A 25,432-nucleotide genomic window follows, 5' to 3' on the forward strand; every position below is an offset into this window, starting at 1 on the left:
TGGCAGGAATGGTTGAGTTGTATGGTTGGAATGACTGTAATGATGGAAATAGTTGAGTTGTGAGTAGAACGTGTTTGAGTAACAGAGCTATATGATAGATATTAATATGTGTGTATAAATAAGAGAGTTAGTAAGCAGTGGTAGTGAGTTGTGGCTTTTTTGGGTAGATGTTTAGGGAATTGTCGGTACTTACATAATTCCCTGAGCTGTGGTTATGACAGATGTGATGTCATCAGGTTAACACACACAAGCACACCCGTACACACGCACACACACAGGCACATGCACACACACAAACAAAGCTGTGCTCAGGTCTTGAGTCTGTACATTCTGGCCTAATGGCCTACGCTCTCTCTCTACCTATCTCTTTAATATTGGGTTATGGTTCTCAGTAAGTTAGTGCAGCTCGATACAGCTTCAAAGTCTAGCCCTCCGCAATGCAATAGACTGAGTGGTGAGCTTTCCTTCAAATGCATTTCTTAATCAGATTAGAAATAAATCTTGACGTTTTGTGTCCTGTTTCTCTCTGAAGACAGTAACCTGCTGATGAATATGTTTTGGTGTTCTCCACTGTCCTTGTGCTATAGAGAGTTAAGTGGGTGCAGCTCTGGGAGAATCCCGCGACTGTATCAACACCAGCCAGATTTCAGCGTTTGTTCAGTCAAAAATCGCAATTTCAAATACTTTCAAACATCTATTTCTGACGATTCTCACATGATAGCTATTATGCTGAGAGACGAAGCTGACATGATGTTACTATAATCACAATAAAAAGATGCAACGCACAACTATTTGTGCAACTTTTACTTTTGAAAACAGTGATCAGACAATACAGCTCATCACGATCAATATCAAGACAACAAAATAGTAGATAGAGCATTCGGTACAACCAATGACAGCTCCCAGTCCCCCAATCCAACCATATATCATCATCTCTTCTCATCTCAGATATATACTGATTACAGCATTCATATTCAGAAGTCACACTGATATATGTAATAACTAGGTTCTCTTTGTGTTGCAGTTGTCCAGCACATCAAGAGACACAACATAGTGCTGAAGAGGGAGTTGGGAGAGGGGGCGTTTGGGAAGGTTTTCCTGGCTGAGTGCTATAACCTGTCTCCTGAGCTCGAAAAGATCCTGGTAGCCGTCAAGGTAACGCTGCTCTTTCCAGTCTATCACAACCCACTGTAGGCTACATCGTTTGGCCAATTTCCAAATGGACCCCCAAACCCTACCCCTTAGATACTCCTGTAGGAAAATCGGCCAATGGCCTGCTTCCATCAAGAATTCCAGCATTCAAAGTATGTGGTGAAATTAGATCTTATAGGAGAGTTTTAATTGAAAAAACATGGCATGGGAGAGAACCCCCCCCCTCATGACTTCCTGTCTTTCCTTCCTGTGTCCCACCGCATTCTAAGTGTGAAGTGGGGCTTGAGTGGCAGGGCAGTTTGTCCTGTATCTACTACAAACCTGCCATCGAAGGTGATAGATGTGACTTTGCACTTTCCGAGTTGCCGCTTCTACGGTCTAACAGTCATATCCACTAATGGTAGTGGTTTTACATGCAAACATTGGACAGGCATGCAGCCATATAGGCTAAGCTTCCATGTTTATGGTCAAACTCACAAGGGAGTCATCGATCACGATACGGAGCAGTAATGACATTAGCTAAGGCGTTGGCAGTCATGCAAGGATACTAGCAGTCACACAGGCGATTTAATTCTCCAACGTCCCGGCAGTCATACAGCGTCATAGGGAACTCGCATTCAGGAGTGAGTTTCTTGAAATCTTTGTAGCTAATTCGGCACTTTTACTCCTCTGGACAACCCAGCCGCGAGAAAGTAACAATGCCAAATCAATGTTTAGTGGTCAATCTTCTAGTTGTGAATGAACTTCAAAATTTGTCTAAGCACTTTAATGTTCTCATAGTGGCGTGGGTCTTGGTTGTTAAGAGAAAGAAGGTACCATGTTAGTTCTGAGGCTTTTAGGAAACTCATCCACTTCCAGTTCTGTTCTGATCAAATTGATGAGTTCTGTTTCCTGAAATCTAATTGGTTGAAGATGGGGGTGGAGGAATCTCTTTTTCTGCCATCTCAGCGTTCTAGCTGGGGGTCAGAACAGAGGGTCATCCTTTGGCTTCCTTAGCTCTCTCCTGTTCCTATTACATTTCCTGAAACACTCTCTCTCACCTCTGCACTTAAATCGCTATGACAGATTTCATGATTTATGATCACTAATGCAAAGATCAGAACACGAAAACCAACCACACTACTTCTGTAAATAACACTGGACTTACTATACAGAAGTATACAACATCTCTGCTTGGTCATTACCAACAAGATAAAATTGTGGGCTATGGTTAAGTTCCTATAACTCACTTTTACTTTAAGAGCTACTTATGTCTGTACTTGGTGGATTTGAGCCAAAAACATCTTGTGGCAGAATATTCCCAGTAAGTAGTCTCCGTGCACAGTGTGCATAATGTTTAAGTATGATGTATTCGGTGTCTAACAAACTACATTTTGAGTAAAAATTGGATAGTAACCTGTGTGTGTTTGTGTGTTCAGACCCTGAAAGAGGCTAGTGAGAATGCAAGGAAAGACTTCCACCGGGAGGCCGAGTTACTGACCAACCTGCAGCACCAGCACATTGTCACGTTCTACGGTGTGTGTGTGGAGAGCGACCCCCTCATCATGGTTTTTGAGTATATGAAGCACGGGGACCTCAACAAGTTCCTCAGGTAAACCATTCTGTGGGCACGTTCATATTAAGGTCCGATTCAGACTTAGACAATTTTCTATACACTCCTTTCCTACACACTCCTTTCCTACACACTTCTCAGTAGGTGGTATTCAGACTTGCCTTAAGCAGGTGTGTAAGGCAAGTCTGGTTCCCTTGCACGCACTGAATATATTTAATTCAACTGCTGAAAACCCTCCCACTTGCTGGACAACAGATTTTCTCCTGGAGTTTTAATTCAATAGGGTTTTCAGTACATTTATCTTAAGGCATCCCTTTAAATAAGATGTATCTTTAATTAGAATTTGATCGACAGACTCACAAAAATACATAAAGAGAACTGGTTCAGAATACAGGGATCAATGAAAGAAAGCCATCTAAATATATGCATACTCGTCTCAATTTCAGCACCAACTGGTAGATTTTAAATTACTCTGATCTTGTAGATTATTTAGGCAAATTTGGGGGACAGGAAAGAATGTATGACATTTTCTTTTGAAGTATTTATGCACAATATATATTGATGAATCCAAAATACAGTGGCTTGATTCATCTTGAAGGTTGTCATATTCATGTTGAATCCATGAAATATTTGAAGGTAGAAAAAAGTGTACAATAGGTGTTGAACAATAGTCCTAGAAATCTACCCTAATCATGGAACTGTATGACAACGTTTCAGTCATCGTGAACCGTGCACCAGGCTCCAGGTTTAACCTGCTAGGTGTGGTTTGAGTTCCATAATGATTCAAATAGGCTACATGTCCCAAATGATTGCACAACGTTAGCCTAATAGAATCCACTAATGCTAGCAATCCTCAGGAACAACTACATGGACATGACAGAGGAAAGAAAGGTCAACTTAATTGAATGATGCAAAAGGAAACTAAATTGACCATTACAAATGTTTGTGGGTATTACTGATGGTGGCCTCCGATAGTGGCTAATATTTAACATGATACAAATGGTCAAATAAAACAGAGAAAAGCCCAGGCATATAATTAAAACATTATAAACTGCATACATCAACTTGGCAGGCTTGGCCCTAAAGAAGTCTATAGCTTGGGTCTCCAAATTTCATCCACACAGATTATGAGGGCATACAATACACATTCTGAATAACGGTACAGCTATTTATACCCTACTTAACTGTGGAAAATGGGCCGCAATACATGTCATGTTGATATGATTTTCAGTTTGCTTCCATATGACTGGTTTCACATTCGTCTTCTGGGATCATAAGGAAAAATAATCTAAAACAATTTGCTATGTGTATCTTCAATCTTCTTCTCCAAACGGATGACTAATTTACCTAGCTCTCATCAATAGTTCTTATCAATTTATAAATTACAGAGCATGGAGAATGCTTTAATTTATATCATAAAAAAAGTAAGTAGATGCTTTTTCCATTTGGAACCGGGAGGTTCACTAGACCTTATTCATGGTTTCCTCTTGCATAAAGGTGGTGGAATTATGAGGGAATTAAGTCAAAGTCAGAATACGGCGTATCTGTATACACACCTCCACCACAGATTCATTTCTTTGATCTCCAACCCCAACGAATAGCGGGTTAATAGCATACTATTCTAATGCTTAAGTTAAAGGTCTGAATACGTGTAAGTGCAGAAAATAGAATTACGTTCCATTTCCGCGAGTTTAAAGATGCACTATGCAGAAATCGCACCGTCATTTCCTGGTTGATAAAATTCTAACAGTTCGTCTCTTTTCAGTTTATAGTGTAGAGAATCATTGTACCATCTAAACTGCTGTGAAATATATTTTGGTAAAAAAAAAAAATATGGTATTTCGTTTGAAGCTGGTGTACCAAACCTAAAGTACAAGACTTAAGAACGAGAAGCATAGAAATAACACACATAGAACAGATATACCGCTTCTTAGACCTGCTTTCAATGAGAAGGACAGATCTGTAACTCACATTTCTATGTGAATTTGGTCGGGTCGCCCAAAAAGGGTCGGAATCCCCCACCCCACTGACTGATGTTGGTCATGATCTATTTCAATGAAGCCATTACAGGAAGTGAGTTAAAACTCCCAACGCAAGAAGTAAAACATTTATAAATAAAGTTGAAAATGAATATCACCTTTCAGGTTGTGATTCGGAATTTCAATGGAATTCCTCTCATTCCGTAGGGCTCACGGTCCCGACTCCGTGATGATGGGTGACGGTCCGACCAATAGGCCCGTGGTTTTGACCCAGTCCCAGATGCTGCACATCGCCCAGCAGATTGCTGCAGGCATGGTCTACCTGGCCTCCCAGCACTTTGTCCACCGAGACCTGGCCACACGTAACTGTCTGGTGGGAGAGAACCTGCTGGTGAAGATCGGTGACTTCGGCATGTCCCGAGATGTGTACAGCACGGACTACTACAGGGTAAGTGTATGTGTCGCCCTCTTTTTTTCTTGGCCCCCTACTACTTCCCTTTGCATGGGCCTCTCTCTCTCCCTGCATGGGCATGAATCAATCAGTAGGCCCTGGGCCTGGTATGTTTAACAATTTGTTCTTAACTGACTTGCCTAGTTAAATAATGGTTAAATACATTTTAAAAAATCAAATCTAGAAGATGAAAGCTGCATAGAGCAGTGTTTCTCAACGTTCTATGTTCCACCAGACCAGCAGCCTATATAGTCTGCCTCCGTCTCAGAACTGATTCAATAACAAATAGTATTGAATTGGTACCAGCTAACTAACCAACCAAGTATTTAACTAACTGATTGATTGGTCGGTCAGCGGCAACATTCTTTATGGACTGTCCCGAACGGGAGGTGGAGAAACACTGCAGAGGCCTTATACAGTAAGTAGATGTCAGTGTATAGATGTAACAGACCCGGTCTCTTCCACACATTCTCCACCTGCTTCCCTGCCTCCCCCTCTCTTTGATTTCACTATTAGTGTGTGACAACATACAACTGCTATCCACCTCCCCATATACACACCCACACTCATACACACCCTCTCAGTAAAGTTAACCACTGGAGGAGTCGCCGTAGCAACGGGCAAAGGCAGCACAGAGCATAAGTTATATCAGACAGTCCCTATGAAAAAAGTAATTAAATAACTTATATTAGTATGCAGCTCCACTACTACAAATAAAGAGAGAGAGCAAGAGCGAGATAAGGGGGAGGGTTGGGGCAAGTGAAATAAATCAACACAAATAAAGATGCAAGAGGAGGGGTATGGGAGAAAACAGAAGAGAAGGAGGGCTTCAGAGTGGAGAGAAGGGACTGAGTGTGGAGAGAAAGACATGAGAAAAGAGAGAGGAGCCAATGATAGAGATATGCCGAGAAAGAGACTGAAAGCTGCTTTCCCCCAACAGTTGGGTGAAAGAATGATGAACAAGGATGTAATAGGAGGGATCAAAAGGTAGACCAGCCCAAGTTGCTTCCTGTCTAGAGATTATGCCTGACAGTGGCTGCATCTGAAATGGTACCCTATTCACGATGTCACATTGCACCCTCCCAGGGCTTTGATGGACAGCTGCGGAAGCCAACCAACCAACCCACCCACCCATCAACCCAAGAGCAGCCTCTTTTATAATTTCTCTTTAATCCACATGAATACACAAACCTGTATGCTCTTTAATTACAGACCGACAGACAGGGCTTCATTGCACCCACTCCTGGGTATAAAAAACACAGTAATTCCCAGTAGAATTACCATCTCCATAGAAACACAGGGCAATTCAGTTCAGTCTACTGGAACAAGGAGGAGGAGTAGTCTCCTAGTGAAGCCCCTCCCATGCAGCCAGTCTAAAGCATCCCAAAAGCTCTCTTTCAAACCCGCCTGGTTGCCATGGATACCGTGGCCTCTAAACTCTAAATTCAATTCCTCGTTTTCTTCTTCTTTGAGGTTTTCTGGCACAGACAAGCAGTGGGTTAGTTATAAATATTCATTAATAATTCTGAGAGCAATAAGATCTCATGGTCTGACTTCAATATTCAACATATTTCTGTCAAGACTCGGCGGTTAAGTTTAGGCATTAATTCCGACTGGTTAAGGTAAGGGTTAAGGTTTGGGATAGGGTTCAAATGGAAGGGAAAAAACGAGTGCCTAGACGGGGATGGAACCCGCGATCCTCGGAGCTGTAGCTCAGATTGAACCCGCAGTCCTCGTAGCCATAGCTCGCATTTTAAGCCCTTCCTCTATCCCCATCCACAACGCCCTAGCAAGCCGAGAGCCTACTAGATGATATTGTTAATAGGCGCTCATGTTGCCCCTAAGAATACTGAAGTGGATCTGCCTCGACCCGGCTGGAGAGAGAGCTCTAAAAACCATTGGGCCCTCTGAACAGGCTAGTAAAACTGCTTCTCTTAATATTTGATGAACTCAGGATGTTAAGAACAATTAATCAGGGGCTTTTCTACCTCACAAAGTAACACACACATGCACACACAGAGAAACACAAACAAGCACACACACACAATCAAACATGCGCATACACACAGAGCCATAAACACAAGCAAGCACATACAAACACAAGCAACAAGCATACACACAAACACAAAAAGTGGAGACACTAAGATCAGGAAAGCAGCATTAATATTTCAAACTAAACCACACTAACTAAATGAGACACTCACTGGATGTTGGCCTCAACCCCACTTGACCGTGAATTTATCGCAACAAACATACACACACAGTATCTCTCCTTGGTAACTCAAGTGGGGTTTTAGTTATGTGAAAACACTTATTAAAGTGAGTTATGTGTTGAGGAGGAGGAAAGAGCCTTTGAGAAGGCGGACTAGAGCTAGATTGGTTTTCACAGAAAAACACACACCGGTGATGACTATCTCTTGGCTTTAATGGACTAGTAAAGTAAAGGAAAAGACCATTCAGGGCTGAGTGGGCGACAGACAGCAGTGGCCAGTCACAACTTCCTGTCTTGCGCAGTGTCTGGGATGGTAAGGGTCAGGGACATATTTCAGACATGTATTTTATTGCATGGGTTATTGTTAGATGATTGCTTGTTTGTCACATTAACTATGTACCTTGCTGCAGCAAAGCATTTTGAAAAACTGAGCATAACCTTTTAGTGCTCATAACTATATTTGTCTGTGTTAGACACAACAGTTGGAAAAACAATGTACCCTATTATTTTACCATTTGCAGTTTTGAATAACTGTGTTTCTTTTATTTGTACTGTACTGTTTCAACCAGGGTTGGAACCAAAATTATTTTCCAATCATTTTGTTCTGAACAGAACCATTCTTTTTTTGTTGTTCCGTTCTACTGTTCCGACCAGAAAAATACAATATTGAACTGATTCAAACCCCAAAAATGTAACGGTTTATGTCATTCCTTTCTGTTCCTTTGTAAATCTCTGAGATATATATTTTTCTTTATTTAGCTCAACATTAAATTACTTCACCAATCAGTGAGGATAGAGCAGCTTAAGCTTGCTATGTAGTGGACAAGCTATAGTTGTTTAGTCTACATGCATTGGACAGACAAGTGTAGGGCACGAGATGTGACTGACATTTTGTGTGTGGGAAGAGCGAGAGAGCGTGGAGGAGACGGCTTGGCTTGAAGCACTGGGCATCTTGTTATGACATGCATTATCTGAATTAGTCCCACAGAATTATACCTATGGAGGAGCGGCTTCTATATAGGATCTTCCGAGAGTTGTCTTAACTGTGGACCCAAGCTTGTGTGTGCAGAGTGGCCCGAGAATTAAAATAAAAAACTTATCTTGTCCAGTGTGAAAAGTGACAAATATAGTATCCTTAACTAGCATTGAAAAAGTGACTCCATTCTTCTCTAATTAAAAATCGCACTCCCTAATTGCTGAATCCTGCTTGTAACATCAATAGGGTACAGTAGCCTGTTTCGTGGGGGGAGGAGCAGGTAGCCTGGACACACGCTGGCAAGGGCTTTGCATAGGCACTTTGTTGCGTTTTATTGTGGGACTGGGAAAAATGCCCGGAATGTAAAATAACGTTATTAACCAGTTCCCATGCTTTTAAAAATAACGGTCACTTTTGTTCACGTTTCTTATTCTGTTCCTCAGAATTTCGTTATTTTACCATTTTTGGTTCTGAACCAGTGGTTCCCCTGGTTTCAACTGGCATTTATTGACCTAATTTGTGATTGAAAAGTATGGGATTGAGATACCAATGGGTTGGGGTTCGGGTTAGAGTTGCATTCTTACCTCAACGAATGCAACAACTGGTGACTAGGTACCAAAGGATGCATAGTTGCGCTTGATTTAATGAATTGCAAAGAAATAAAAAGTAATTTGAAGGTCATTTATGTTTTATGACCATTTTACCAAGTAGTTTCACGGAAAATATATGATAATTTCTGTACCGTTCAAATAAAGCGTCCAGGCTGACTGTGTTTGTGTTAATGTAGGTGGGGGGTCACACCATGCTGCCCATCCGCTGGATGCCTCCAGAGAGCATCATGTACAGGAAGTTCACCACAGAGAGTGACGTGTGGAGTCTGGGCGTGGTCCTCTGGGAGATCTTCACCTACGGCAAACAGCCCTGGTACCAGCTCTCCAACAACGAGGTCAGTCTCACCTCTAAGCTAACCCCAACTCTGACTATACTCTACCTCCATCGTAGCCTGGGTGCCAGTCTGTTTCTGTTCTCTTGCCGCCACCTTACAACAGTTCCATGAGGAAGTGGCAAGAAGGCAGAACAGACTAGCATCCAGGCTACTGCTAACTGGAGTCTACCCTCACAGTCATTCCTTTGGCAAAGCTTTCCAACAGAATGGCCAATTATATTTTACAGTACCTTTAACACCCAACCTTGACCCTATCCTGGTTGTGACTGGATGGAGTACAGCTAGGACCGGAAGTGACTTTTCTTAGCAGTTTAGGACAACATTTTAGCTAACACTGACCCTTTTCGTAACCTGCTACGTTAATTCTTCTAACCTGCTACGTAAGTTCTCCTAACCTGCAACGAAAAATCACTGTTGGTCGTAGCTGTGTTCCACCTAGTCAGAACCCCCTAACCCCATCTCTGGTTATTTCCCTAAAAAAGGCTGTAACCCCCTAACCCCAAAGCCAAATTGACCCCTAGCCTTAGCTTATACCCCCAAGGCATGTGTATAGATCTGAAAGGCTTCCATCTGGTCTATCAGATGGCAAGATGGAGCTACAGTGGGGCAAAAAAGTATTTAGTCAGCCACCAATTGTGCAAGTTCTCCCACTTAAAAAGATGAGAGAGGCCTGTAATTTTCATCACAGGTACACATCAACTATGACAGGCAAAATTAGAAAAAAAATCCAGAAAATCACATTGTAGGATTTTTTATGAATTTATTTGCAAATTATGGTGGAAAATAAGTATTTGGTCACCTACAAACAAGCAAGATTTCTGGCTCTCACAGACCTGTAACTTTTTTAAGAGGCTCCTCTGTCCTCCACTCGTTACCTGTATTAATGGCACCTGTTTGAACTTGTTATCAGTATAAAAGACACCTGTCCACAACCTCAAACAGTCACACTCCAAACTCCACTATGGCCAAGACCAAAGAGCTGTCAAAGGACACCCGAAACAAAATTGTAGACCTGCATCAGGCTGGGAAGACTGAATCTGCAATAGGTAAGCAGCTTGGTTTGAAGAAATCAACTGTGGGAGCAATTATTAGGAAATGGAAGACATACAAGACCACTGATCATCTCCCTCGATCTGGGGCTCCACGCAAGATCTCACCCCGTGGGGTCAAAATGATCACAAGAACGGTGAGCAAAAATCCCAGAACCACACGGGGGGACCTAGTGAATGACCTGCAGAGAGCTGGGACCAAAGTAACAAACGCCTACCATCAGTAACACACTACGCCGCCAGGGACCCAAATCCTGCAGTGCCAAGACGTGTCCACCTGCTTAAGCCAGTACATGTCCAGGCCCGTCTGAAGTTTGCTAGAGAGCATTTAGATGATCCAGAAGAAGATTGGGAGAATGTCATATGGTCAGATGAAACAAAAATATAACTTTTTGGTAAAAACTCAACTCGTCGTGTTTGGAGGACAAAGAATGCTGAGTTGCATCCAAAGAACACCATACCTACTGTGAAGCATGGGGGTGGAAACATCATGCTTTAGGGCTGTTTTTCTGCAAATGGACCAGGACGACTGATCCGTGTAAAGGAAAGAATGAATGGGGCCATTCATGCAAGGGCATTGAAGATGAAACGTGGCTGGGTCTTTCAGCATGACAATGATCTCAAACACACCGCCCGGGCAACGAAGGAGTGGCTTCGTAAGAAGCATTTCAAGGTCCTTGAGTGGCCTAGCCAGTCTCCAGATCTCAAAACCATAGAAAATCTTTGGAGGGAGTTGAAAGTCCGTGTTGCCCAGCAACAGCCCCAAAACATCACTGCTCTCAAGGAGATCTGCATGGAGGAATGGGCCAAAATACCAGCAAGTGTGTGAAAACCTTGTGAAGACTTACAGAAAACGTTTGACCTCTGTCATTGCAACAAAGGGTATATAACAAAGTATTGAGATAAACTTTTACAGGTCTGTGAGAGCCAGAAATCTTGCTTGTTTGTAGGTGACCAAATACTTATTTTCCACCATAATTTGCAAATAAATTCATTAAAAATCCTACAATGTGATTTTCTGGATTTTCTTTTCTAATTTTGTCTGTCATAGTTGAAGTGTGCCTATGATGAAAATTACAGGCCTCTCTCATCTTTTTAAGTGGGAGAACTTGCACAATTGGTGGCTGACTAAATAATTTTTTGCCCCACTGTATATCCATAAAGCTTGTATATCAGATACTTACTGAACAAAAATATAAATGCAACACGTAAAGTGTTGGTCCCATGTTTCATGAGCTGAAATAAAAGATCCCAGAAATGTTCCATACACACAAAAAGCTTATTTCTCACAAATGTTGTGTACAAACTTGTTCACATCACTGTTAGAGTGCATTTCTCCTTTGCCAAGATAATCCATCCACCCGACAGATGTGGCATATCAAGAAGATGATTAAACGGCATGATCATTACGCAGGTGCACCTTGTGCTGGGGACAATAAAATGCCACTCTAAAATGTGCAGTTTTGTCACACAACACAATGCCACAGATGTCTCAAGTTTTGAGGGAGCATGCAATTGCGGACTGCAAGAAATGTCCACCAGAGCTTTTGCCAGAGAATGTAATGTTTAATTTCTCTACCATAAGCCGCCTCCAACGTCGTTTAAGAGAATTGGGCAGTATGTCCAACCGGCCTCAGAACTGCAGACCACGTGTAGTAACGGCAGCCCGGGTTCTTCACCTGCAGGATCGTCTGAGACCAACCACTCAGACAGCTGAGGAAACTGTGGGTTTGCACAACCAAAGATTTTCTGCACAAACTGTCAGATACCGTCTCAGGGAAGTTGATCTGCGTGCTCGTTGTCCTCACCAGGGTCTTAACTTGACTGCAGTTTGTCTTTGTAACCGACTTCAGGGGGCAAATGCTCACCTTCGATATCCACTGGCATGCTGGAGAAGTATGCTCTTCACGGATGAATCTAGGTTTCAACTGTACCGAGCAGATGGCGGCGTGTGGGCGAGCGGTTTGCTAATGTCAACATTGTGAACCGAGTGCCCCATGGTGGCGGTGGGGTTATGGTATGGGCAGGCATAAGCTACGGACAATGAACACAATTGCATTTTATCAATGGCAATTATCGTGACGAGATCCTGAGGCCCATTGTTGTACCATTCATCCGCTGCCATCACTTCATGTTTCAGCATGATAATGCACGCCACATGTCGCAAGGATCTGTACACAATTCCTGGAAGCAGAAAATGTCAAAGTTATTCCATGGCGTGCATACTCACCAGACACGTCACCCATTGAGCATGTTTGGGATGTTGTGGATCGATGTGTACGGCAGCTTGTTCCAGTTCCCGCCAATATCAAGCAACTTCGCACAGCCATTGAAGAGGAGTGGGACAACATTCCACAGCCTGATCAACTCTATGCAAAGGAAGGGCCTCCCGGGTGGCGCAGTGGTTAAGGGCGCTGTACTGCAGCGCCAGCTGTGCCATCAGAGTCCCTGGGTTTGCGCCCAGGCTCTGTCGTAACCGGCCGCGACCGGGAGGTCCGTGGGGCGACGCACAATTGGCCTAGCGTCGTCCGGGTTAGGGAGGGCTTGGTCGGTAGGGATGTCCTTGTCTCATCGCGCACCAGCGACTCCTGTGGCGGGCCGGGCGCAGTGCGCACTAACCAAGGTTGCCAGGTGTACGGTGTACCCTCCGACACATTGGTGCGGCTGGCTTCCGGGTTGGATGAGCGCTGTGTTAAGAAGCAGTACGGCTGGTTGGGTTGTGTATCGGAGGACGCATGACTTTCAACCTTCGTCTCTCCCGAGCCCGTACGGGAGTTGTAGCGATGAGACAAGATAGTAGCTACTACAACAATTGGATACCACGAAATTGGGGAGAAAAAAGGTCAAATTCAAAAATAAAAACTATATGCAAAGGAAATAAATGGTGGTCACAGCAGATACTGACTGGTTTTCTGATCTACGCATGACTTTTTGTTTTAAGGTGTCTGTGATCAACAGATCTGTATTCCCAGTCATAGATTAGGGCCTAATTAATTAATTCAATTTACATTTAACATTTAAGTCATTTAGCAGACGCTCTTATCCAGAGCGACTCACAGATTGGTGCATTCACCTTATGACATCCAGTGGAACAGCCACTTTACAATAGTGCATCTAAATCTTTTAAGGGGGGGTGAGAAGGATTACTTTATCCTATCCTAGGTATTCCTTAAAGAGGTGGGGTTTCAGGTGTCTCCGGAAGGTGGTGATTGACTCCGCTGTCCTGGCGTCGTGAGGGAGTTTGTTCCACCATTGGGGGCCAGAGCAGCGAACAGTTTTGACTGGGCTGAGCGGGAACTGTACTTCCTCAGTGGTAGGGAGGCGAGCAGGCCAGAGGTGGATGAACGCAGTGCCCTTGTTTGGGTGTAGGGCCTTGATCAGAGCCTGGAGGTACTGAGGTGCCGTTCCCCTCACAGCTCCGTAGGCAAGCACCATGGTCTTGTAGCGGATGCGAGCTTCAACTGGAAGCCAGTGGAGAGAGCGGAGGAGCGGGGTGACGTGAGAGAACTTGGGAAGGTTGAACACCAGACGGGCTGCGGCGTTCTGGATGAGTTGTAGGGGTTTAATGGCACAGGCAGGGAGCCCAGCCAACAGCGAGTTGCAGTAATCCAGACGGGAGATGACAAGTGCCTGGATTAGGACCTGCGCCGCTTCCTGTGTGAGGCAGGGTCGTACTCTGCGGATGTTGTAGAGCATGAACCTACAGGAACGGGCCACCGCCTTGATGTTAGTTGAGAACGACAGGGTGTTGTCCAGGATCACGCCAAGGTTCTTAGCGCTCTGGGTGGAGGACACAGTGGAGTTGTCAACCGTGATGGCGAGATCATGGAACGGGCAGTCCTTCCCGGGAGGAAGAGCAGCTCCGTCTTGCCGAGGTTCAGCTTGAGGTGGTGATCCGTCATCCACACTGATATGTCTGCCAGACATGCAGAGATGCGATTCGCCACCTGGTCATCAGAAGGGGGAAAGGAGAAGATTAATTGTGTGTCGTCTGCATAGCAATGATAGGAGAGACCATGTGAGGTTATGACAGAGCCAAGTGACTTGGTGTATAGCGAGAATAGGAGAGGGCCTAGAACAGAGCCCTGGGGGACGCCAGTGGTGAGAGCACGTGGTGAGGAGACGGATTCTCGCCACGCCACCTGGTAGGAGCGACCTGTCAGGTAGGACGCAATCCAAGCGTGGGCCGCGCCGGAGATGCCCAACTCGGAGAGGGTGGAGAGGAGGATCTGATGGTTCACAGTATCGAAGGCAGCCGATAGGTCTAGAAGGATGAGAGCAGAGGAGAGAGAGTTAGCTTTAGCAGTGCGGAGCGCCTCCGTGATACAGAGAAGAGCAGTCTCAGTTGAATGACTAGTCTTGAAACCTGACTGATTTGGATCAAGAAGGTCATTCTGAGAGAGATAGCGGGAGAGCTGGCCAAGGACGGCACGTTCAAAAGTTTTGGAGAGAAAAGAAAGAAGGGATACTGGTCTGTAGTTGTTGACATCGGAGGGATCGAGTGTAGGTTTTTTCAGAAGGGGTGCAACTCTCGCTCTCTTGAAGACGGAAGGGACGTAGCCAGCGGTCAGGGATGAGTTGATGAGCGAGGTGAGGTAAGGGAGAAGGTCTCCGGAAATGGTCTGGAGAAGAGAGGAGGGGATAGGGTCAAGCGGGCAGGTTGTTGGGCGGCCGGCCGTCACAAGACGCGAGATTTCATCTGGAGAGAGAGGGGAGAAAGAGGTCAGAGCACAGGGTAGGGCAGTGTGAGCAGAACCAGCGGTGTCGTTTGACTTAGCAAACGAGGATCGGATGTCGTCGACCTTCTTTTCAAAATGGTTGACGAAGTCATCTGCAGAGAGGGAGGAGGGGGGAGGAGGATTCAGGAGGGAGGAGAAGGTGGCAAAGAGCTTCCTAGGGTTAGAGGCAGATGCTTGGAATTTAGAGTGGTAGAAAGTGGCTTTAGCAGCAGAGACAGAAGAGGAAAATGTAGAGAGGAGGGAGTGAAAGGATGCCAGGTCCGCAGGGAGGCGAGTTTTCCTCCATTTCCGCTCGGCTGCCCGGAGCCCTGTTCTGTGAGCTCGCAATGAGTCGTCGAGCCACGGAGCGGGAGGGGAGGACCGAGCCGGCCTGGAGGATAGGGGACATAGAGAGTCAAAGGATGCAGAAAGGGAGGAGAGGAGGGTTGAGGAGGTAGAATCAGGAGATAGGTTGGAGAAGGTTTGAGCAGAGGGAAGAGATGATAGGATGGAAGAGGAGAGAGTAGCGGGGGAGAGAGAGCGAAGGTTGGGACGGCGCGATACCATCCGAGTAGGGGCAGTGTGGGAAGTGTTGGATGAGAGCGAGAGGGAAAAGGATACAAGGTAGTGGTCGGAGACTTGGAGGAGTTGCAATGAGGTTAGTGGAAGAACAGCATCTAGTAAAGATGAGGTCGAGCGTATTGCCTGCCTTGTGAGTAGGGGGAAGGTGAGAGGGTGAGGTCAAAAGAGGAGAGGAGTGGAAAGAAGGAGGCAGAGAGGAATGAGTCAAAGGTAGACGTGGGGAGGTTAAAGTCGCCCAGAACTGTGAGAGGTGAGCCGTCCTCAGGAAAGGAGCTTATCAAGGCATCAAGCTCATTGATGAACTCTCCGAGGGAACCTGGAGGGCGATAAATGATAAGGATGTTAAGCTTGAAAGGGCTGGTAACTGTGACAGCATGGAATTCAAAGGAGGCGATAGACAGATGGGTAAGGGGAGAAAGAGAGAATGACCACTTGGGAGAGATGAGGATCCCGGTGCCACCACCCCGCTGACCAGAAGCTCTCGGGGTGTGCGAGAACACGTGGGCGGACGAAGAGAGAGCAGTAGGAGTAGCAGTGTTATCTGTGGTGATCCATGTTTCCGTCAGTGCCAAGAAGTCGAGGGACTGGAGGGAGGCATAGGCTGAGATGAACTCTGCCTTGTTGGCCGCAGATCGGCAGTTCCAGAGGCTACCGGAGACCTGGAACTCCACGTGGGTCGTGCGCGCTGGGACCACCAGATTAAGGTGGCCGCGGCCACGCGGTGTGGAGCGTTTGTATGGTCTGTGCAGAGAGGAGAGAACAGGGATAGACAGACACATAGTTGACAGGCTACAGAAGAGGCTACGCTAATGCAAAGGAGATTGGAATGACAAGTGGACTACACGTCTCGAATGTTCAGAAAGTTAAGCTTACGTAGCAAGAATCTTATTGACTAAAATGATTAAAATGATACAGTACTGCTGAAGTAAGCTAGCTGGCAGTGGCTGCGTTGTTGACTTTGTAGGCTAGCTGGCAGTGGCTACAGTGCTGCTATTCGGGGGCTAGCTGGCTAGCTAGCAGTGTTGATTACGTTACGTTGCGTTAAAAGAACGACAATAGCTGGCTAGCTAACCTAGAAAATCGCTCTAGACTACACAATTATCTTTGATACAAAGACGGCTATGTAGCTAGCTATGTAGCTAGCTACGATCAAACAAATCAAACCGTTGTACTGTAATGAAATGAAATGAAAATGTGATACTACCTGTGGAGCGAAGCGGAATGCGACCGGGTTGTTGAGTGCGGAAGTTCTATTCGGTAGACGTTGGCTAGCTAGCAGTGTCTCCTACGTTAAGGACGACAAATAGCTGGCTAGCTAACCTCGGTAACTTAAGATAATCACTCTAAAACTACACACTCTAAACTACACAATTATCTTGGATACGAAGACAGCAAAGACAACTATGTAGCTAGCTAACACTACACTAATCAAGTTGTTCAGTTGAGTGTAATAGTTTCTACAGTGCTGCTATTCGGTAGACGGTGGACGTTTGCTAGCTGGCTAGCTGCTGGGCAGATAGCAGTGTAGACTACGTTAGGACGACGAAATACGATAATTACGCAATTATCTTTGATACAATGACGGCTATGTAGCTAGCTAAGAAGAAATTGCTAAGATTAGACAAATCAAACCGTTGTACTATAATGAAATGTAATGAAAAGTTATACTACCTGCGGACCGAAGTGCGGATGCGACCGCTCGCTCCAACCCGGAAGTACTCAGACGGATTTACTGATTTCCTTATATGAACCTTATATGAACTGTAACTCAGTCAAATCTAAGAAATTGTTGCATTTATATTTTTGTTCAGTGTACATAAAGTGATCCTAACCTTGTGTCTCCCCCACACCCACAGGTGATTGAGTGTATTACACAGGGGCGTGTCCTGCAGCGGCCTCGCACCTGTCCCAAAGAGGTGTACGACCTGATGCTGGGGTGCTGGCAGAGGGAACCCCACATGAGACACCACATCAAGGATATCCACAGCTTACTGCTCAACCTAGCCAAGGCCTCTCCTGTCTACCTGGACATCCTTGGCTGAGAGAGAGTGTGTGTGTGTGCGCATGGTTGAGTGTGTGTTTGAAGCTACGATCAAACTCTTTAAGGCAATCAGAAGATTCCCCAACTATTCCCTTGTGCCCTACCCTCCCCCCTCCCTCTCTCTCATACTTTCTTCCTACTTCTACTCTGTCATGCATCTCTTTACCCACCATCTATTTTCTTCCTACTCAAGAGACATTAAGAATGGTTTGCAGTGGGAAGGCTTCTCCCATTTCTTCAAAGGCTTTTTAACGGCGCCTAAATGGTCTACTGTAAATGGCTAAGAGGGCTGTACTATAGGATATACGAGCAGGCAGTGGGAGGTGCCATTTGGTCCAATTGGTTTCTGGAAACTCCATCCTTCTGTAAATAAAACCCCTGGAGTCCAGAAGAGGTGCCTCCACTGCAGATGGGTGATTTTGTCTCTGTACATACCGGATATACAGCTACCAGACCCCAGCGATGTCCTGAAAAGACTTGAGACGCATTGCACCATCTGAGGAGACATAGAAGCAACCAAACTATTATTTCCCCTCATGTCAACAAGGCATGACATAAGACATTTCCCCTCATGCTGACAAACAAGAACAAATGAAATGCTATAACTAAGTGGTATTCAAAGTCAGGGCAACAAATGGGGGTTGGGGGGACCAAAAAATTAAGAGCACAGATTATTGTATGGGACAATATAAGATCATTTGAAAAACATTTTATTCAGTATATTTATTTATTTGTTTCTTTTCATTTTGGTAAGATATGAAAATACAATGAATTTAATGTTAATTGTGAATGTAAAAATGCTATGATTTTAAGGTTGTGTCATAAAATTTTGGGTGGGGTCGTGAGAAATTCTTGGGGGAAAAAATGGGATCCTCATAAATTCTAATGAAAAAATGGGGTCCCCACTAAAACTGTTCTAACTGAGAAAGAGAGTTTGGGCGGGGTCTGTGTGAGATGGTCCTTTCATTGTTAGTGGTGAGGATCTCCGTTTAGGCGTGGTTGGGTCAACTGTGGTAGAATCATGACACACACACACACACACACATCTCCACCCCCTACTACATAAACACTCAAAAGGCTTCTGAAGGAAATTTAATTGTGCATGTTTTATTATTTTAGTCCTGGCCACAGTGCTTTAGCCACGCAGCCCCAGCCCTTGTCAGTAATGGTGTAATGTATATTTCATTAAGGAGCTCATGTTGGCCATTAGCACAGTCTCCCCTCAGACATGTAAGACATTGTTTTATGGGAGGGAAAGGAGATGAGGAAGTGGGGAGAAGGAGAGAGACAGCGAGATAGAGAAGAGTGAAGAGGGAGAGCACGAGGCCTGAATGTCTGCAGGGAAATAGAGAGATAACATCCATCATAGTGCGGTCTGGACGGTTTTAGAACCCACAGCTCTTTACTTCACACACCTCGCATTTCTATGGGCTCCTCAACCCCACCACCCCACACACACAGCATTTTATTGGTTTGGTCATATGCTCATTGCTATTTGTTTTGTTCTATTTATCATTTTTGATATCTTCTGTATGTTCACCATGCCCATTTTCTATTTCTTGTCAATTCTTTGGTCTGAATCGAGGTCTGAATCAAATTCAAAGTGAGTGATTCAATTGATTATGCTGACAGTATTGAGTGTGTATGTGTGCATCCATAATAGTGCACTACTTTTGGCCAGGACCCGTATTGGGCTTTGGTCAAAAGTAGTGCACTATATAGGGAATATAGTGTTATTTTAGACATAAACAGCCACACACAGTCTGAGTCCTTGCACACAGTCACTGTTGAATTTTCCTGCCTGCCACATGATACACACAGTAGGTCCAATCAATATCATACATTCCACAAAGACAATGGATGTCCTTCTGTACCAGAGCAAATGGAACAATGCTATACAGGTATTAAACATTGGTCATACAATGATGTTGTGCATTACAAAGCAGCATTGTGTGCATGGGCCTTCGGTGTGGCCCATGCACACAATGCAGTTGGCAGTGAGAGAACTGCCAGTGTGAGAAAGAGCACTGTGTGAATACGAATGTGCCAACGAACTAAGGAACCACTCTTAATGCTCTGTGTGGATTTATCCTACATGAACTGGCTAAAGTGGGACATGGTAATGGTTGCTAATGAGCGAAGAAGCTATCAGAGGACTGCAATGGAAGACATTTCTATGGAACTCTCATCACAATGGACCCAGTCTGAGTCTACTGTACATCCTGGTCCAGTTACTGTTACTAATGGAGCCTTCCCAGAATCCTCTCTGTTGTAGGGTCCACTTACCGATATGCTCTAGGCAATGGGCGGCACCAATCGCAGTGGTATTGATTTCTTTGGTCAGAAATTGACATCTCAAAAGGAACTGACAATCACAACGTTCAACAAGTGACCTGTTGCATAGTTACAAATTTCCTTTAGTTACAACCTCATCCATGCTGTGTACGTGATAGTCCTAAACATTGGTCTTTAGCTGTGATATACCGTATTACTTTTCTTAAATACAAGAGGACAAAATGAACAAAACTGTATAAATGTTAAAACCCCCTCAGACTGTCACTCTTTAGATTGGAATCTTATTTGTCTGACAAGGACAAGAGAGATGGACAGTTGCCATTGGCCACATAACAATGTCTTCTGTTTCACATATATACAGTATTTTGCTTGCAAACAAACCTATACAGCCCCATATATCCCTATACAACCCTTTACATCCCTATCCAACCCTATACATTCCTATCCAACCCTATACATTCCTATCCAACCCCACACATCCCTATCCAACCCTTTACATTCCTATCCAACCCCACACATCCCTATACAACCCTACACATCCCTATCCAGCCCTTTACATTCCTATCCAACCCCACACATCCCTATCCAACCCCACACATCCCTATCCAACCCCACACAACTCTACCCATTCCTATCCAACCCCACACATCCCTATCCAACCCTATACATTCCTATCCAACCCCACACATCCCTATCTAACACCACATCCCTATCCAACCCCACACATCCCTATCCAACCCCACACATCCCTATCTAACCCCACATTCCTATCCAACTCTATACATTTCTATCCAACCCCACACATCCCTATCCAACCCGGCACATCCCTATTTACAACCCCATTTCATCCCTATCCAACCCGTACATCCCTATCCAACCCTATACATTCCTATTAAACCCCACACATCCCTATCTAACCCCACATCCCTATCCAACCCCACACATCCCTATCCAACCCCACACATCCATATCCAACCCCACACATCCATATCCAACCCCATACATCCCTATCCAACCCCATACATCCCTATACATTCCTATCAAACCCCACACATCCCTATCCAACCCCTTACATCCCTATCCAACCCTTTACATCCCTATCCAACCCCATACATCCCTATCCAACCCCATACATCCCTATTACAACCCCATACATCCCTATCCAACCCCATTACATCCATATCCAACCCCATTACATCCCTATCCAACCCCATACATCCCTATCCAACAATCCTCCAATGGAACTGAAAACTGTGACTGAGCATTATCCTCTCTGGAATGTATCTTCACTGTCCCTTTCTTTCTTCATGTGTTCTCTCCCAGCTGTTACACTGTCCAACTGTGACCTCCCTGATGGGTCAGTGAGAGGAGTGTGTGTGTGTGTGTAGGCTTGGAGCAGAGCAGAACAAAATGTGCTGTATACAACGCATCTGGTTCTGATGGCTTTAGCCTCAGTGCTGTGGCAGGTGTTCCATAACGTATGTAATAATAATGTGATCAGCTTCTCTCAATGAAACGGACAACTCTGTTGTGACACGGTGTCATTAATTAAAGTGTTATGTCTTACCTCATCCTGAGCAGATCTGATGTCTGGTGTCTCTGTGTGAATGAGGGAGTGTTAGCGCAATGAGTGTGTGGTGGGAGTGTTTGAGTACAGTAGCCTATAGAACACTTTAAAAGAGCTAGAACATAGAAACAAATGGCCTTTACTAGGCCTACACATTGCTTTACAAATCAGTTCTAATGTCACAAAGGGTGAAATAACAGGTCCTTACATCTAGAGCTTTGCCAAATGTGGCATAATCTTTTGTGACATCTGCTTACAAATAATTTGTGAAGCATGTCTATATGTTTGATAAAGGACTAATGAAGGCTTCAACTTTAGTTTGTTTATTAGTGTGTTCAGCCTCTAGATCGAATGCTCTCATACACAGCCAACCCAATTATAGTTATCACAATGGGGTCTGACCATGTGTGGATGAAGTTTCGAGAGTTTTTAAATCCCTCACGCAATTAAGACATTAATATAAGTACCTCTATCTTCTTATTCCACTGAACAAAACCTTTGTCGAAAATGAAATGAGAAACGTATAAAGAGTCAAATCATCCCCTGTATCGGTGTGCATGCTGTGTGCGTGCAAGGACAAGAGTCAAGGATAGTAGAATTCTCTTTGGTGTGTATAAAATAGAATCTCTGGACTCTGCACTCATAAAAATACTTTTAATCAGTGCACAGAGTAGTGAGGCAGAGAGAGGCCATAAACACAAATCAATGTCACAGACACAGAGGAAAAGCCAACAAGCTCTCACAGTCTCACTTCAAATTTAGACGTTCAACATGAAATCTTATTAAAAATCTGTTCATATACACCCCCAGGAAGAATTTGACACTTAAAAAATAAATTCTGACCAATGATCACTTAGATGTGGCCATTTTCACGTTTTCATACATTCTTAGAACATTTGGGAATTACGTATACTAAGGCATTTATGAAAATTCTATAGCAATATAGAGTGGGAAAGCGTATGTGGGAGTATGTAGACATCCCTTCAAATTTGTGGATTTGGCTATGTCAGCCACACCCGTTGCTGACAGGTGTATAAAATTGAGCACACAACCATGCAATCTCCATAGGAACCATTGGTAGTAGAATGGCTTTACTGAACACTACTTGCTCGAATACATAATGCTAACTGTAAAGTTTGGTGGAGGGGGAATAATGGTCTGGGGCTGTTTTCATGGTTGGGGCTAGACCCTTAGTTCCAATGAGATATAGCATATAATGACATTCTAGATAATTATGTGCTTCCAACTTGGCAACAGTTTGAGGAATGCCCTTTCCTGTTTCAGCAAAGCGAGGTCCATGCAGAAATGGTTTGTTGAGATCGGTGTGGAAAAACTTGACTGGTCTGCACAGAGCCCTGACCTCGACCCCATCAAACACCTCCGATTTCAGAGCACTCTTGGGCCTCAGTTATGCACATCAACAACAACAAGATCAAAAACTAATGCTAGCCAGACCAATATGAGCTCAAATATAACAAAGGAACATTAGATAAACCCTCTCAAACTTTTTCAGCTAGTTGGCCATCAAAATTGCACTGATAAACAATTGGGAATTGTAGACTACTACTCCTTCTGCAGCTTTCCTGCCTGGCTAAAGTTGGCTAGCTTGCTAGCTAGCTACTTCCAGACACAAATGAGAAAACACCTCACTCTGACCATTTTACTCGCCATAGCAGAGCTGGTTAGCTAGGCTGTTTATATGTTATCTAGAGCATTCCTGACTAACTATTGTTTTGCCTACGTTTACTGACACCGGTCATATTCAGCAGGTCTTGCGTAAATTCATCAGTTATTCTGCGCTCTGACACACTCAGACGAGAGTGCTCTGAAAACGGAGTAGATAGCTAGAGTGAATTTGCGAAATCAAGAGATATGCTGGATAACATTCGTTCAAGTTCTTGCTAGCTAACCAAATGACACCTGTATGTCTAGATGTGTATAGCCATTGAAAAACGATGAGGGGAAAGTCAAGTCACTCACCCACTCCTCCAATGACATGACATCAAAGCGTTGGCTAGATAGCTGTTACCCTCCGTGTTTTTAGCTTCCTACATGAATAGATATGCTAGCCTATTAGCCACATTATAACTGACTTATGATCATTGCCCTTGCTAGTTTGATTGCATTGACATCCCCAGCGTTACATTTGTCAAAAAAAAAATCAAAATATTGAGTCATTTTAACTGAAACAGTGCATCCCGAATAGAGGCAGCAAAAAATGTACCAGGCCAGATGTGATTTACAATCTGCTAGCAATATTTTACCAAGAACTGTATTGGTGAATTATATTTATCATGCATTGAACTGCCAAAAATGCCTTAGTGAACGCCATGGAATGTTGAGTCAAACATAACCTATTTTTAATAAAACCTCTTATACAGTTGATTTTGTAGCATAAACTGAGAATTATATTGAAACAGCAGGGAGCAGGTCTCGAGTCGATTTTCCCTCTTTCAAAGAACGCGTCCTCGCGCTAGCTTGCAACTCTACGTCTTACAGGAACGCGCTCACCGGTCAAGCACACGCACTGTCGTGGATGCGAGGTCCGATCACTTCTGATACCAATGTAATGAAACAGGCAGGGAGCAGGTCTCGAACACTAGACCTTCGAGCCCGAGGTCCGGCGCGCTATCGACTAAACCACTGTCAGTTCCACTTTTATTCTGGATGGTTAAGGTAAAGTTTAAGGTTTGGGGATAGGCTTAAAACAAAAATATAAAAAATGACTTTCTCCTGCTAGATTCAAACATGCTACCTTTGGAACCACAGGCAGACGCTTACTCATCCACATCACCCTAGCAACACCCAACTCTACCTGAAGGTAACAGCGCTCACTGTTGCCCCTTAGTGGTCGGTTTCCACGTCAACACCTGACGTCCTTAGGCAAGGATGGACGTCGGATACTGAATTGTATCACAGGTGACCTGCCTGGGAAAAGCTATCAGTGTGTACATGTAAATAGTCAGCACAGAGTACACACTGTCCTCACACTGCTATATCTCTGAGGCCTGGGCAGGATAGCCTAGTGGTTAGAGCATTGGACTAGTAACGGAAGGTTTCAAGTTCAAACCCCCGAGCTGACAAGGTACATATCTGTCATTCTGCCCCTGAACAGGCAGTTAATCCACTGTTCCTAGGCTGTCATTGAAAATAATATTTTTTTTTTAACTGACTTGCCTGGTTAAATAAAGGTCAAATAAATAAAAAATAATTTAAAAAATATGACACATCCACCACACCCAAATAATCATTCACCATAATAGTGCCACACACAGACATACTGTATCTTCCTTCCATACAGTACAGTGTATTTGCTGTAGTCTGGCTGATTATGGCAGGAGAAATGTGGTGTTCCTTTGAGGGGGATCCTATCCACTGAAGTTGAGTCAAGTTTTTAAAAATCAAGGCACCAGCTGCAACACAATTTGTAGTTACCCAACTTTGGGTATTCAAGTTCTGCTAACATACATTCCTGAGTACTTCTCCTGTCCTATCCGGTGTCCTGTGTGAATTTAAGTATGCTCTCTCTAATTCTCTCTTTCTTTCTCTCTCTCGGAGGACCTGAGCCCTAGGACCATGCCTCAGGACTACCTGACATGATGACTCTTTGCTGTCCCCTGTCCACCTGGCCGTGATGCTGCTCCAGTTTAAACTGTTCTGCCTGTGATTATTATTATTTGACCATGCTGGTAATTTATGAACATTTGAACATCTTGGCCATGTTCTGTTATAATCTCCACCCGGCACAGCCAGAAGAGGACTGGCCACCCCACATAGCCTGGTTCCTCTCTAGGTTTCTTCCTAGGTTTTGGCCTTTCTAGGGAGTTTTTCCTAGCCACCGTGCTTCTACACCTGCATTGCTTGCTGTTTGGGGTTTTAGGCTGGGTTTCTGTACAGCACTTTGAGATATCA

The 25,432-nt window shown here is 44.3% G+C and overlaps 1 protein-coding gene across 1 annotated transcript in view; it reads left to right on the forward strand.

The window, feature by feature from the left end:
- ntrk2a (neurotrophic tyrosine kinase, receptor, type 2a) overlaps window positions 1–21,524 on the forward strand; it is a 62,294-nt gene extending 40,770 nt beyond the window's left edge. The window contains exons 14-18 of the mRNA XM_065011444.1: window positions 1,025–1,155; window positions 2,571–2,743; window positions 4,891–5,131; window positions 9,110–9,268; window positions 17,474–21,524. Of these exons, the coding sequence (XP_064867516.1) occupies window positions 1,025–1,155; window positions 2,571–2,743; window positions 4,891–5,131; window positions 9,110–9,268; window positions 17,474–17,659 (890 nt within the window). The 3' untranslated portion in view covers window positions 17,660–21,524. The remainder of the gene's footprint in view (window positions 1–1,024; window positions 1,156–2,570; window positions 2,744–4,890; window positions 5,132–9,109; window positions 9,269–17,473) is intronic.
- The last annotated feature ends 3,908 nt before the right edge of the window (window positions 21,525–25,432 follow it).

This window comes from Oncorhynchus nerka, linkage group LG27 (genome assembly GCF_034236695.1).
Source record: "Oncorhynchus nerka isolate Pitt River linkage group LG27, Oner_Uvic_2.0, whole genome shotgun sequence".
Classification (NCBI taxonomy): Eukaryota; Metazoa; Chordata; class Actinopteri; order Salmoniformes; family Salmonidae; genus Oncorhynchus; species Oncorhynchus nerka.